Here is a 15100-nt window from a genome sequence, read left to right as displayed (position 1 = left end):
AAGTAGGCACCGTGCGGTCGGCTAGCACGATTTGGTATAGAAACGTACCACCTGACGCAACCAACAAACTGTGCGACCGGTCTAGAAAAGCATATACTTTAACACCTATTTGATTTGTCCATTTTTGTTTTCATAAAAAACAGAAAATATAGCTGAAAACACATTTGGTTGATATTTTGATAATGTTTTCTTTGAAAATATTTTGTAAAATATGACCAAAACAAAACAAAAAAAGGCGTTCAATGAAAATGAAAACAAGTTGTCACCACCTTCACCTTTACCTTCACATTCACCACCACTGCCACTACCATCATCAAAGCCAACACCACCATCATCGTCGCTACTACCTTCACCACCACCGTCGCTGCCCAGTGTCGTCATCGCCACCACCGCAGTCGCTATTATCTACACCTTCGCTATCACCCCACCATCACCGGTGCTAATCTCACCACCGCCACTACCACGACCACCAACTAGTGAGATGGAAAGCGATCATGATGGAGGTTGGTGGTGGTGGCGATGGTGGTAACGGTAATGAAAGTGATGATAGCAGCAACAATAGTGGGTGCGACTACAAAAGGTAGTGGGGAGGCAATGAAGGTGGTTGGGCCGGTAACCACGATAAAAATGAAAAAAAAAAAGTCAAAGCAAACATGTTTTTCAAATATTAAAAATTTAAAAATGAAAATTATTTTAGAAAATATTTTTTCACACCAAACAGATCATAAACGTTCCATTGAGAACATTCACTTTGGAGCATCTCAATTTTCTTACCTCCATGGTAGGAGTACTCTGCCCCGCACCACTTCATCCATGGCATTTCGATCATTCCAATTTCTCGTGCGCTTTGCAAAACCCAGTTACCCTTTCTCCTCCACACTCGCTTCCATTCCCTTTTCCCCATTCTCATCTCTTCACGCTCCCCCAAATTCTTCACACCACGGAAACCTCATCCACAACCAAACAACCACCCATTCCAACCTCGACGAACGCTTCATCCTCGACCAAATCTCGGAGCTTCTACCAATACCCAGTTCCAAATCACAGATACCCATTTCCAAAAACCGCGAATCACAACCAGAATCAGCACCAGAAGCCAAAACCGTTGATGGGTTTTTGTCTCCGGAAGAGAAACTCCGAGGAGTTTTCCTCCAGAAGCTGAATGGCAAGGCTGCGATTGAACGAGCTTTATCCAACGTGGGTGTTGATGTTGATCTCGATATTCTTGGTAAGGTGCTGAACTCTGGAAATCTCGGTGGTGAAGCCATGGTTACGTTTTTCAACTGGGCAGTTAAACACCCAGCGTTGCCTGAAGACATTGGTAGCTACCGTGTGATTGTGAAGGCACTAGGAAGAAGAAATTTTTTCAGTTTCATGATGGGTGTGTTGCGTGACATGAGGGTGAATGGCGTAGAAGCTGATTTGTTGATGTTATCTATTGTTGTTGATAGTTTTGTGAGGGCTGGTCATGTGTCTAAGGCGATTCAGGTGTTTGGGAACTTGAATGAACTTGGGATGAATCGTGACACAGAGGCTTTGAATGTGCTTTTGAAGTGCCTTTGTGAACGGTCTCATGTGGGTGCTGCGGGTTCTGTTTTCAATTCAATGAAAGGGAAGGTAGCTTTTAATGTTGCTACATACAATGCTGTTGCGGGTGGTTGGTCTAAGTTTGGTAGAGTCAATGAGATTGAGAGGGTTATGAAGGAAATGGAAGCTGATGGGGTTGCTCCTGATTGCACCACGTTTGGCGTATTTCTTGAGGGTTTGGGCAGAGCTGGTAGAATGGATGAGGCTTTTGAGGTGTTTTGTTCTATGAAGGAGAGAAATTGCCAGCCAGACACTGCTGTCTATAATGCAATGATTTTCAATTTCATATCGGTTAACGATTTTGATGAGTGTATGAAGTATTATAATGAGATGTTGAGTAATGACTGTGAACCTAATCTTGATACGTATACTAGAATAGTCACTGCTTTGCTAAGAAGAAGAAAAGTGGCAGATGCGCTTCAAATGTTTGATGAAATGTTAAGGCATGGAGTTTTGCCTCCTACAGGGACTATAACCTGCTTCATCAAGCATTTGTGCAGCTATGGTCCACCGTTTGCTGCTTTGGTGATTTACAAGAAGGCGAGGAGATCGGGTTGTACGATATCGATGGAAGCTTATAAGATACTGCTCATGCGTCTTTCGAAGTTGGGAAAGTGTGGGACATTGTTAAATATCTGGGAGGAGATGCAAGAGGGTGGGTATAGTTCAGATGTTGAGGTTTATGAGTACATCATCAGTGGCCTTTGCAACATAGGACAGCTGGAAAATGCTGTTCTTGTTATGGAGGAGGCTTTGCACAAAGGGTTCTGCCCAAGCAGGCTTGTATATAGTAAGCTGATTAACAAGCTGCTTGATTCAAACAACGCAGAGAGGGCTTACAAGCTGTTTTTGAAGATTAAACATGCCCGTTCTCTTGAGAATGCGAGAAATTATTGGCGTTCCAATGGTTGGCACTTTTGAACAGGCATGCTAATCAGCAGCTCCAGCGATAGAGCCTCTTGCTTGATTGTCACAAAGCTGTTCTTTAGCTACTTCCTTGAAAATATGACAGAACTAGTATGTACTTTTGATTTTTAACAACATATTGCCTTAAATGATTTACCGTTCACTTGCTAGATTTGTGGTTACCGTTCATTATTCCTCTATATGGGTATATTCTCACAAGATTTGGGTTTCTAGGAATTTTAGATTTGAATATAGCTCTTGTGTTTAGGGTGAAGAAGAAGAAGTTGTCCTAGTAATTTTTTAGGCATAGCTTCCTCACTTATTAATTGTATATGGAAGGTATCAGGAAACAAGAGTAAGAGAGTAAATCAAAGAGACAAAGAAGATGAAAAGGGAAGAATTGTATTGGATGACTTACCTACATCATGTAATACAATAAATCAGATATATACACTCATGTAAAGTATTTACAATGTTGGTAACTGTATCATAATTGATTAACAACAAACAACTAGAGTAGCTTAAACTGACTTCAAACTGAATAACCAATCTTATAACTAACTTCTTATGCTGTCAGTTTACTTTGTGTAATTGATAACTTTCTTCTATTTGCAGTATGAAAATCGTTCTTAGGAAGTGGAAGCATCACAAACTTATTGTAAAGGGCCCTTCCTTCTCAAAGGTAGTATGTTTTCTTTAATCCAATACTTGCTATTTTTTCAAGTAACATCCGGTTTTCCAAGTCAGATCTATCTTAATCTATTTCTTTCATACCAAACTCAGCTATAAGAAGCCTGGAGAAACCAAAATGAGATCCTTTTGTGGATCTGGAAGGAGACATCAATTTTCAGGTATTTGTTTTGAAGAGGTCGGTTGAAAGATATTCTGCATTAGAGGGAAGCCCTTGTTTTTTGTATTATGTAAGTAAAGTTCTGCCATGTTCTTCCTAATGACTGCTAATATAGTATTGAATAGTTTGGTGTAAGATAGCCCCCACAATTGTTCTGTAGTGCATTATTTCAAAAACAAAAGTGCCATGCTTTCTGCATGCGTGTAATTTATATTAAATAGTATTCTCAGGAAGTATGAATACATTATTGTAGTTTTACTTTTATAGCTGCACTGAACTATATAATCATGTCACGTATTATGCATGGGAAATTGCAAATTTGTAATTATATGTGATCCTTGAGAAAATTTCACATCATAAGCTTTTCTATTTTGGAAATATTTTTTGCTTTTGTTGAGATTATTTTCTGATGTTTCCTGCGCTTTGCTTCTAAAGTTACCAGTCCATATAAATTTTCTAAAACCCAAACAAAAAAATAAAAATGAACTCCACACAACAGAAAGACTATCTTACTTGGTGGCTTAGCTATAGAAAGTAGAAACTGACTGATTGCGAACTTGAACTAATTTTCAAACTTAAGCATGGCCCCTCGTAGTTCCAAAAGGAAAATTAAACTACAACATGCTTTAAACTTACTGCTATATGTGTATGACAGCCACTATAATATGGATCAGTAATGGCTATGCAGATGGTTTGTTGTTCTGAATTCCATTACATTTTATTTAGGGTATATTTGATTGTAAATAGTTTTTAGTTTTCACTTTGCTTCGAACATAGGAGTTGCTAAGAGTAAAATTCGGGAAAAAGTGTATGTTTGAATACTGTTTTGTAAATAGTTTTTGGTTTTCACTTTGCTTCTAACATAGGAGTTGCTAAGTGTAAAATTCGGGAAAAAGAAACGATTGTATGGGAAATACTTCAAGAAGTTATGCGGGGACATCCTATATTGCTGAATAGAGCACCACCCACTTTGCCTCTGCTATCTTCTCTTGCTTTGTCTGCATTTTCCTTAATTCTGGATCCGAGGATTTCTCAGATTTCCAGCACAATCCAATACTTTAGTGTTTCTGTTCTATTTCCTTCTCTGTAATGTCTGGTACCTATCAGAGTAGTATTGGGTTTAAGCACCCCTCAGCTTTTAGCCTTTTCCCACACAGATTCCGCATTTCAGACAAAAATAACCTTTGGCAAAGGAATGTGAGTGAAATCCTTTTCATAGAAAAAGAGAACATATTGATTTCTTCTCTGTTTTTAATCTGGATGTGATTCAAGTGAATGTGATAGCTGAATCAAGACATTAGATAATTTCTAATTGTGCTTAACTTGATGATTCAAAACAATATTAGGATTTATTGCCATTTCCAATAAAGCTGCTAAAAACTCATGACAGAGCAGTTAAGAAAAAGTAACTACATTATGACATTCCTTTCTTATGACGTATGGAAACCTTCACCACCATGTCACCGCTACCTTTTACTACCTTGAACAAGCAGACATCTCCTACTTTTAAGTTGTTTTCCCTTGCAAATACTGGCCAACCTGCAGAAAGCCAAGTAGAAGATTTGCGTGGGTAATAGATCATATTAACCTTCCATTCTTTGTCCCCAACCAGCAGTGTAACATTTTGTGCTCCAGGTTTCACATAGCCCTTGAGTGATCCTCTTGGCAGGCTCTGCATGACATTTTTTCACCTCATCATTCAGTTTAGTTAATGAGATTGGATGCATAGATTATAAATATAATTGTATTGTTTGAGAAAATACCATGCAGTGGCTTCTTTTTATTGTTAGCATGCAAGAATCAGCAGGGCCGGCAGCTTCATGAGCATCACGATTTCTTATGGGTGACCTTTTAGTATGATGCTCAATTTTTCTCTTCCCTTCATTGGGATTCATCAAAATATCTAAAACAGGGAAACTGATTTAAGTGCCAGTTTGGATAAGTATCTATCAAAATTGATATTGAAAGGAATTGAGTTTGTAAAATTGCTTTGGTGAAAAGTAAGTTAAAGCTAAAGTACAATCAGTACAATGACTTGTACATTTATCAGAAAAATAATTTCTGCAATAAGTTATACGGAACAGATTCACGTTATAAGTGAAAGCTACTAGAACTCAAACTTTTGTAATCATAATCAATTCTCAATTGTGGAACCAAACATGTATTATTTTTATATATAAAGTCACATTTTGATTCGGTACACCATGAGACTGTTTGGATACCGGCAGGAAGTTTATGTACTAGAACATGTACAAGCCCATTTTGGACTTGGATGCGGAGCACTTACTGGAGCTTATTTAGACTCAATTTGAAACGAATCAAACAATACTTACGGGAGCTTCTCTACTAAAAAAAGATCTACATAAGCTCTAATAAGTGCTTTATGGTCCGCATCCAGATAGGCTCTTCGTGAATTTTTTAGTAGAGAAACTCCGAAAAGTGTTATTTGTTATGTTTCCAAACGGGCAAATAAACTCTAATAAGTGTTTTTAAGTTTGCCAAACGTGGCTCCAAACACATGCTAATCCATTGGGTTTCCACCTTAAAGCAAGCTAAATTTTGAATGAAGTGGTGGTTATAGAAATAGAAGAAACTAAAAATTGCTTTCTAACCAGACACTAATTGAAAAGAAATCAATAGCACATGGAATAGAAAACCATGCCTTTGAGGACATTCCCTCTTTGATGAAATGCAGTGTCATGCGACTTGAAATTGCTCTGATTTTTGTCATTTCCATTTGTTCTCCGTGCCTTACGTTGTTCAACTTCACAATTGTTGGCTCTTTTACGATCAACCTTGTTCACAGAAGGGTAATCTATCTCCATTGCACTCACACCAAAGATGAGTACATGAAAATAGGATCTTCCATCATACCTGAAAACCAATAAATGCCCATGTGCTAGAGAATGATATTCCGCAAACTCTTTCCAACCATGGTGAAACCAAATGCTACCATCACGTTTCTCCAAATTCACTTCCCATTCAGCACCATTTGGAAGCTTAAGAAACATTGTGTTGGACAAGCATTTTCCATGTTCCCTCACAAACTTTCCAGGAATCCTCTGTCACGCAGATCAGAAAAATAAGCATATATTATATAAACTATGCTACTCTAATTAAGTCCTGAACACCGCACAATGCAGACCATTACTAGACACCTCACTTTTGTGAATGTTTTTTAACACCAATACACTTCGTGACAGTTAAAAACCTCCATAAAATGGGTGTACAATACTAGTCAACTCTGTTTGGTAGTTCACAGATATTTAGAGACTCCAATTTTGGCAATATGCATCAATAAACTTAATTCACCATGCCCATTTTACAATTTCGTTACTAATTGCATGAATTGAACAGTAAATTAATAAATTGGAAAGAGGATTCTTACCAGCTTTCCTTGCAAAATGGTTTCGGGGAGCATGATTTTGAAAAAGTGGATTGGCTTTGATTCATTAACACAATGGTTGAGATTAGAAGTCATTACCAGCGTCCAACAGCACAAGTAACAGAAATGAGATTTTGGGTTGTGATCAAGAGTCAATAGAGAGCACCAAGTATTGCTGTTTCATATATGTTTACTTCATGTGTTATTAATTGAAAATGGCAAAACCATGAAAAGATATAGGAAACTGCACTCAAAGGAAATTAATTTTCTAGGAGAGGGTCTTGCTAACTGAAATTAATACATAATTAATTAAAATTCGGTTAAAAACATTAGACAATATATAACGTTTGTAATATGTAGCCGTTTTGACGGACCAGTGAAAGCAGTTGAAACATTCAGCAGCCCCAAAAACCAATGACTTATCCTTGTATACCATATAAGGAGGATCTTCAGCACAAGGATGATAAACAACCAATGGGTAAGGGAGAATTTCATTTTTCCAATAAACTTCCGTGTCTATCCTATTTATAATGTGCTTATTTCCTTTTCATCATGGTTGCCACCCCAAGTCCCCAACCGAAGATTTAAGTAAGTGAATTGAAATGAATTGAGATAGAGGTTCAACATTTTATCTCTTAAGTATGTGGTTGGGGAATCGAATTGTAACTTTAGTAAATGGAAAAAACTATTTAACCAACCCCTATCGCATAGACTTTTTTAATAACATAGTGTAGTTTTGAAACATATTTACCATTATAGTCTATGTTGAAGTACCCCTTGTACTTCTCTTCAATATATACTAAGTTTTTTTTCCCGCGCGTTGCACAGGGAATATATTTATCGTATTTGATACGTCTATTAATACCTTGATTATTAAAATATATTAAACAACATACGAAATAGAAGAATCTGAAATGGTAAGTAAAGTGGACAAAAAGACTTCTCTTATACGCCTGATTGAGATTAACAGGAATTCGTTTGACATTCGTTATTAACATAAAGACAATAACACAAATCATAGATATAAGGAATTACCAACATATTAAACAAAATGAAGACAATGAAATAACGGGAAGCATTTATAATTTCAAAAAAAGTAGGATATGACAAATATGGAAAAATGGATTTGCTTTATTTATACTCAAAATAATAAATACATTAGTTTAAATTGAATATTCACACATAATCTATGGATCATTCTTTTTTATATTTATTTGTTAAAAAAGTAAAAATAAAACCATTAATTATTTTGAAAGGATTGACAAATGATTTATGATGAAAAAAAAATAGTATTAAGTGTTTAAGAAAAAGGTTTTAAAATCAGAGAGAAAATTTGGCTTCAATTACTATTATTTAGTACTCATTTTAAATTTCAAACTCAAATATCATATTATTTTGTACAATTTTAAAAATAAAAAATGCATTAACTAAAATTGGATATTCACTCCTTAATCTATGTGATTATTCCTTTTTTTATATTTTTTTTCTAAAAAAAGTATAAAAAGAATCCCCAATAATTATTATGAAAGGAAAAATAAAAATTTGTTTCCTTTAAAACATAGTTGATTTTTTTAATTTATTTTACTTAAACATGATATGTTTTTAAAATATAGTTGAATATTCTTTACCTTTTTCATTAAAAAAATGGATTTTGATTATTTCTACTCATTATAGATCCTCAAAAAAAAATTACGACATACTTATTATTTTTTTTTGAACTCCATATTCCGATTAATTAACTAAAACAGACTTTCATAAAAAAAATTAACTTAAACAGAAAAGGGTCAGATATATATTAAAGATGAGCTGAGATTCTGAGAAATCATTAGCGACCTTCATTGTCATTTATTACTCAAAATGGAATGCAGTGAAGTCAACCAACTAATGTTTATTACATTGATACAAAATACATCTCATGAGCTAAGAGTGACGTACAATGGTACATATGGGCGAGGCTCACACACTCCTCATGCCCTTATAAGCCAAAAGTAAGGTACCCATTTTAAAGTTAAATAGTAACCTAAACTGTTTGTAACAATCAGAGCACCCTACTTTACAACAAAAGTCTATTGAGGAGAGTTAGATAATTCAATTATGAAGCTTTATAACATCATGCGTATTTTAACTTGCATTATGATACTAAAACACATTTTACCATATACTCACTGAGATGGATAACTATACATAGCATGAAAACCCCTCATCATATTGAGATACCTCCTGATGAAGGAAAAAAAACGTAGAAGAAAAAAAAGAAGCGTGCCTGCTGAATTCCTCTTCTGCCAAGCTCACCCTCATCATAAAGTAGAAATGTTGGACAGACCCGATAATGAAGGAAATTGCAAGCTTATGGATCTTCCTTCTTCTCTCCATGGTAGAATGGAAGAAACCACTTTATTTTCATTGCAACCGGACGGCAACATGCCTGTTTTTTCACAAATTTGAAGTAAAATTTAGAAACCTAATATATTCATTGAAAAGCAACATAGATGCCTAACCCCTCCAAATGGAGGTTATAGACTAATAAATGGTGATGATGACCCTCCAAATAATTCACTGATTTAGAAAGAATCAAACCGAAAAATCGCATTGAGTTACCATATGAGACAATTGCACTCCATAGATGCCTAACCCCTCCCTCCCGTTCCTAACAGCTCTAATTTCAGATAACCCTAACATAATTTTCCTTAAACTAATGAAATCCAATATGTTTCAGAGAAAAAACCCTAGTCTGGCAAGTCAAATGACAAAAATCCCTTTTTTTGTAGTTAGGTTCTGAGAAAGAGTGCAAACGTAGCATTTTGAGGAAGACAAAAAAACTCACAGGCCAAGGACACAACAGGTAAGTCGCGGGCTTGATCAAACCTCATAGGATTGATTAAAAAATAAAGGGGAAATTAATTGAGTAACCTATATGCGTCACTATTGCTTGCGCCATAGAGATCGGTGTCGAAGGTGAGGGAAGCGAGTTCATGCTCCATCTTCTCAGCTACAATTACATATAAGTTTTGATTTCTCAGCTACAATTAATTAGATTTCTGTTCATACAATCAAGTATGAAATCAATCCCACGACCCACTCGAACTGAACATATATATTGATTAAAGTATGAGGAAGAGAGAACTTACACTTACAGAAGACGGTGGGATCTAAATGTCTTTTGCTTCTCTTCAATCTCACAGCACCGCCGAGAGGAAATCATCCGGGAGAAGATCGCTGCGGCGGTGGGGAAGACAGTGAGTGTGATGGTGATGGCGGTTTCAATGGCGGATGCGAAGGAGTGCGAGTAGGTGCTGCCGAGTCTCCCGGATCAGACGGTGGTGAGATTGTTCGTGGTTTTGATGAGGATGGTGAATATTACAGTGAACGGACAATGAACAATGAGCATGAAATCGGGGAAAAAGGGAAATACCTGGCTGGACGATGGAGAATCAAGAAAGGATTTGAGGGGGGGGGGAGAAGAGTATAAAAGGCAACCTGTCAAAATGTATGATCCATGAATCAGCCTGCCAAAAGCAAAAAAAAGGAGAAATTAAAATAGAATCTCTTAATTGAGTCAACCTACCTGATCAAGGTGCGTTCGTTGGAGGAGGATGAGGGATTCTTGTCAAGAGACCTTCGAGGTGTGGGAGTGGAACGACGAACGCGAGGGGATTGAAACGGCGTGGACAGTGGTGGTAAAATCAGAGGAACAACAATGGTGGCTCGACGGTGATAGAGAAAGAGGCTGGTAGAAGGTTGGGGAAAAAAATGAAGGTTGGGGTTGAGATTGAATTGAAAACCTAAAAAGGTTGATGGCAGCTCACACATGGAAAATAGGTTTTTTTAGGAATACTATCTCATAGGATTTTATTAATGATTTTTTAAGCAATTCAATATTTTTTATTTTTTTATGGAGTTCAAGCTCACAAGTAGGAAATAGTTTTTCAAATCTAAAATTTAAAATTGTACTAAATAAATATAGATAAAAATGATCAAAATCTAGCAAATCACAATAAAAACTCATAAAATTATGAATTAATTAAAAATCCGAAAATTCAATAAAAATACCATAAAAGTTAATGAATACTCTAAAAATAAATAAAAAATAAATTAAGATAAAATCAAAAAATAAACAACCTAAATCCTAGTCAAATCTAAAATTTAAAAATGTATTTTTTTATGAGAATTAAACTGAGAATTACACGTGGAATTTTTTTATATTAGAATTAACGTGGGAATGACACGTCACTCAGAATTTACATGAGAATGACACGTCACTAAACCAGTTTTTGAGAAGTTCTTCTTTTCTAATATATATTGATTGATGATTGATATTGATATATATAATCCATGGCTTATAAAAAAAACCATTATAGTGTATTTTTTATTTATTTACCAAAGTAGTATAAATCGCCAGTACTCTAAGTGACATATATATATATATATATATATATATTTTAAGAAATCACCATGATTAGTGGCGACACCTTAAATTATTTATATTTTTATTTTTTAAGAAACGCCACTGTCAGTGGCGACACCATAACTTATTTTTACTTTCTACTTTAGTGACGGAAAAAAATCCGTCACAAAATCCTAGCATATGATTTAAAAGAATTAGTGACAGAACATGGATGGAGAAACTATCTGTCACAAAAGAAATTCCATCGCTAACCCTTTTGCGACGGAAAAATCCCTTCCCAAATTTCCGCCGCTAACCCTTTTGTGACGTAATACACTTCTTCGTAAATAAATTTCGTCATTAAGTCCTTGGCGACATAAAACTTCTTTCTCCATATTCTACCATTGATTCCTTAAATTATTTACCAGGAGTTTGTGACGGATTTGTTTCCGTCACTAAAATAGAATGTCAAAAAAAAATTCTAAGGTATCGCCACTTGTAGTGGCGATTTCTTTAAAAATATATATATAATTTAAGGTGCCCCTTGTATATATATATATAGGATGTATCTTATGAGAAAGATGTTCTTATATGAGAATATAAGAATAAATCATGATCGTTGGATCTAATAATGGATGATCAAGATTAAAAGGTGAAGTCATGTGACATTTTAAAAAAGTCACATGACATTTTTAAGTGGTCATGTGACCATTAATTAGTTTTTAATCTTGACTATTCATAATTAGATCTAACGGTTGTGATTTATTCTCATTTTCTCACATAAGATCACATTTCTCATAAGATACATCTCATATATATATATATATATATATATATATATATATATATATATATATATATATATTTGACTATATATTTATATCACCACTTAGAGTGACGATTTACACTAGTTTATAAATAAATAAAATAGTACACTATAATCGTAAATATGTTTTAAAACTACACTATATTGGTAAAAAAAAGTCTACCGCATAGTGTGCTAAACGAGGGGCAAAACATTAGTCTAACACTTGTCGGATGTCATATAACTTCAACCAAAAGAAAACTACAATTATATTCCCAGAGAATATTAAATCACATTTTTCTTTTTCTTTTCTAGGTTAAAATTACAGTAATATAAATTACACACTTAAATTTAGTTTAATATAAACAAACTTCTAAAAATGGTGGATGACTTCAAACTATTTCAGTTTTTATTTTTAAATCTATTCTCTATAAGGTCAGAAATGAATGTTCAAGGATGAGACCTATGTGTTAAAAGGAGAAGCTGAAGTAACTAAAAGGAAAACTGAAAATTTGGGACAAAGTGAATGTGGAGGATCTGCAAAGAATGTGTTAAGATTTGGTGGGGAAAGTAAATGAACGAGATCTAAAGGAGGAGGCTAGTAACTTAACCATCGAAGAAAATGGGAGGAGAAGAGAGATGCTTGCGGAGTTTTGGAGACTACCAACTATGAATGAATCATTGCTTCATCATAAATCTAGGGAGAAATGGATTAAGGAAGGAGATATGCCAACACATAATTATTTCATGGGGGGGGGGGGGGGTGAATTGGAGGGGAAGAATGAATGCAATAAGGGGACTGGCAATTAAAGGAAGGTGGTTTGAGGAACCAACAATTGTTAACAAGAGAGTGAAGCGGTTTTTTGAAGAGTGGTTTAAAGAAAAGGCTTGGAAAGTGATGGGGCTTGATGGGGTTCCGTTTGATATCATTTCAGAGGATGATACTGTGATGCTCGTGGTAGAATTTCAGTTGGAAGAAATAAAAGATTCTGTATGGGAATACGTAAGCGATAAAATCCTAGGTGAGGACGAGTTTAATTTTAGATTTATTAAGACATTTTGGAATATGATTAAGAGAGATTTTATGAGACTGTTGAAGGACTTCAATCAAAATGGCATGTGGGCTAGGGGAGGAATAATGTCCTTTATCACCCTTATGCCAAGGTTGCTGTGCTAGTTTAATTCCAATGTCTGTTGTGAGCCAGGTGTGTTAAGGAGTATGTCAGGTCCAGATTCAACATTGCAGCAATTATTGGCTGGTATAGTCATGTAGTGTGGGGGAACTTTGCTAATTTGATTACTTATAGTAGCCAGACTTTGTTTTAATTGTAGGGTGGGGTTTGGCTAGTCAACTTTTGTGGGAACTTTACACTAGCTTCCTACTTTCTTTTCTCTCTTTTTCATTTCTCTCTATGTATATGGGTTAGCACCCTTTGTGCTTAATCAATATATTCTTTGCATATAAAAAAAAAACCTTATGTGAAATGTTGAAAATCCGTCGGAGCTTAATGAGTTTAGGCCAATATCTCTACTGGGATGTATATTAATTTTTTTTTATCAAAAGGGCTGTCTAGGAGTTTGAAGACTGTTTTGGGGAAAATAATCGATGAAAGTCAATTGGCGTTCATTGGAAGAAGGACCATGTTAGATTGGGTATAATGTTCAAAATGGACTTTGAGAAGACTTATGACTTTTGAAATTTCCTATATTACATAATGAGAAGGATGTGCTTTGGCTAGAAGTAGATTAAGTAGATCAAAGACTGTATTCAATCTTCTTTGGTGTCAATTTTGGTCAACAAAAGCCCAATGAAGGAATTCCACCTTGAGAGGGGTTTGAGGCAATGCAATAGCTTGGCTCCCTTCTTATTCTTGCTAGTGTCGGAAGGATTAAGTGGAATAAGGAGACAAGCTTTGGAAAGGAATTTGTCAAAGGGCTTAAGGAGGGCATGGGGATGTGGAGGTTGCACTACTCCAATTTGTAGACGATACAATGTTATTCAGGGAACTACTAATCATAATATGTTACTGATGAAAAGCATGACATTTTGTGGTGATGTTGCCTAATGGTGAACTCCTCCAAAATCAAGCTAGCTAGAATTTCAATGGAAAGGAGAAAAATCCAACAATCTGCTATCATGCTGAATTGCAAGGTCATGAAAATCTTTTTTGCGTCCTTGTGAATTATTGTGGGAGTTAATCCGAAGATGGAAGCAACATGAGGACCTGTAATTATAAAAATGAGGAGGAAATTTGCACTGTGGAAGCACTAGACGTTGTCCTTTGGTGGCAGGTTATGCCTTATATTGCGTGTTGTGTATCTTCTCTTCCTTTATCCTACTTATCATTCTTCGAAATCCCCAAGCAAATTGCTAATTAATGTTAGAAGATTGAGTGTGAATTTTTGTGTGCAGGCAGGAAAGGGAAAAAGAAAGTGGTGTGGGTGAAGTGGGATGTTGTATGTAGATCAAAGGAGGAAGGGGGCTGGGAGTGAAGGATCTGGTTGTATTTTATAGGGCATTGTTAGCTAAACGAAAATGACGAGCGATACAAGACCACATAAGCTTGTGGTGTAAAATATTGGAGACTAAGTATGAGACATTGTAAGGAGACTGGGCTGATGCAAGGGTAGTGGTAGGGTCCAATTGGTGACGGACTTGTGGAAGATTTGTGGGGAGGAAGAGGACTGGTTCGAAGAAAATATCCATAGAAAAATAGGAGATGGGAGGAATTTTGGCATCATAAGTGGATTTGAGGGGATAAGAATTTTAAGATGAAATTTAAGATGCTTTTATTGTTTGAAGATGAAATTTGAGAAGCTGAGGAAGACTCATGGTTATGGTTAGCAGCTGCTGACAGAAAAATCTCAGTGAAATCAGCGTACAGGAAGTAGTCGTGGTTGTCATGGACAACATGACAAGCTTGGCCCCCTCCCTCATCAGTCGTATCAATGACTTCCATATACGAGGGAACGACTAATGCGGCTACCATGGAAACGTTGTGGCTTGCGGTATCCTGCACTTGTCTGGAGTGTACTAACAATGTCGTGGTACTACACCAGACAAGAGGTGCGATTGCTACATTCTCTACGATTGTTATTAGAGTCCATTTTGCATCCATACCTTAGTTGCATGCTCCAACTTAGGATATGAGATGGAGATGGAAACTTCTCAGTAGCAAGACA

General features: G+C 35.8%; 2 protein-coding genes across 2 annotated transcripts; one reads left to right on the top strand and one right to left on the bottom strand.

Moving 5' to 3' along the window:
- Positions 1-730: 730 nt before the first annotated feature.
- LOC130729465 (putative pentatricopeptide repeat-containing protein At5g43820) lies at positions 731-3647 on the top strand. The gene is made up of 3 exons (XM_057581242.1): positions 731-2604; positions 3109-3175; positions 3277-3647. Exon 1 carries the CDS (start codon positions 814-816, stop codon positions 2506-2508), a length of 1695 nt encoding a protein of 564 aa, XP_057437225.1. The 5' UTR covers positions 731-813; the 3' UTR covers positions 2509-2604; positions 3109-3175; positions 3277-3647.
- Positions 3648-4757: 1110 nt separating this feature from the next.
- On the bottom strand, positions 4758-6824 carry LOC130720008 (B3 domain-containing transcription factor VRN1-like). Its single transcript, XM_057570595.1, has 4 exons — positions 6732-6824; positions 6099-6405; positions 5107-5246; positions 4758-5015 (listed from the first exon to the last, which is right to left on the bottom strand). The coding sequence occupies exons 1-4, from the start codon at positions 6822-6824 to the stop codon at positions 4758-4760; spliced, it is 798 nt and encodes a 265-aa protein (XP_057426578.1).
- Positions 6825-15100: the final 8276 nt, after the last annotated feature.

This window comes from Lotus japonicus, chromosome 1 (assembly GCF_012489685.1).
Source record: "Lotus japonicus ecotype B-129 chromosome 1, LjGifu_v1.2".
Classification (NCBI taxonomy): domain Eukaryota; kingdom Viridiplantae; phylum Streptophyta; class Magnoliopsida; order Fabales; family Fabaceae; genus Lotus; species Lotus japonicus.
This window is presented reverse-complemented; position numbering and strand designations above follow the sequence as displayed.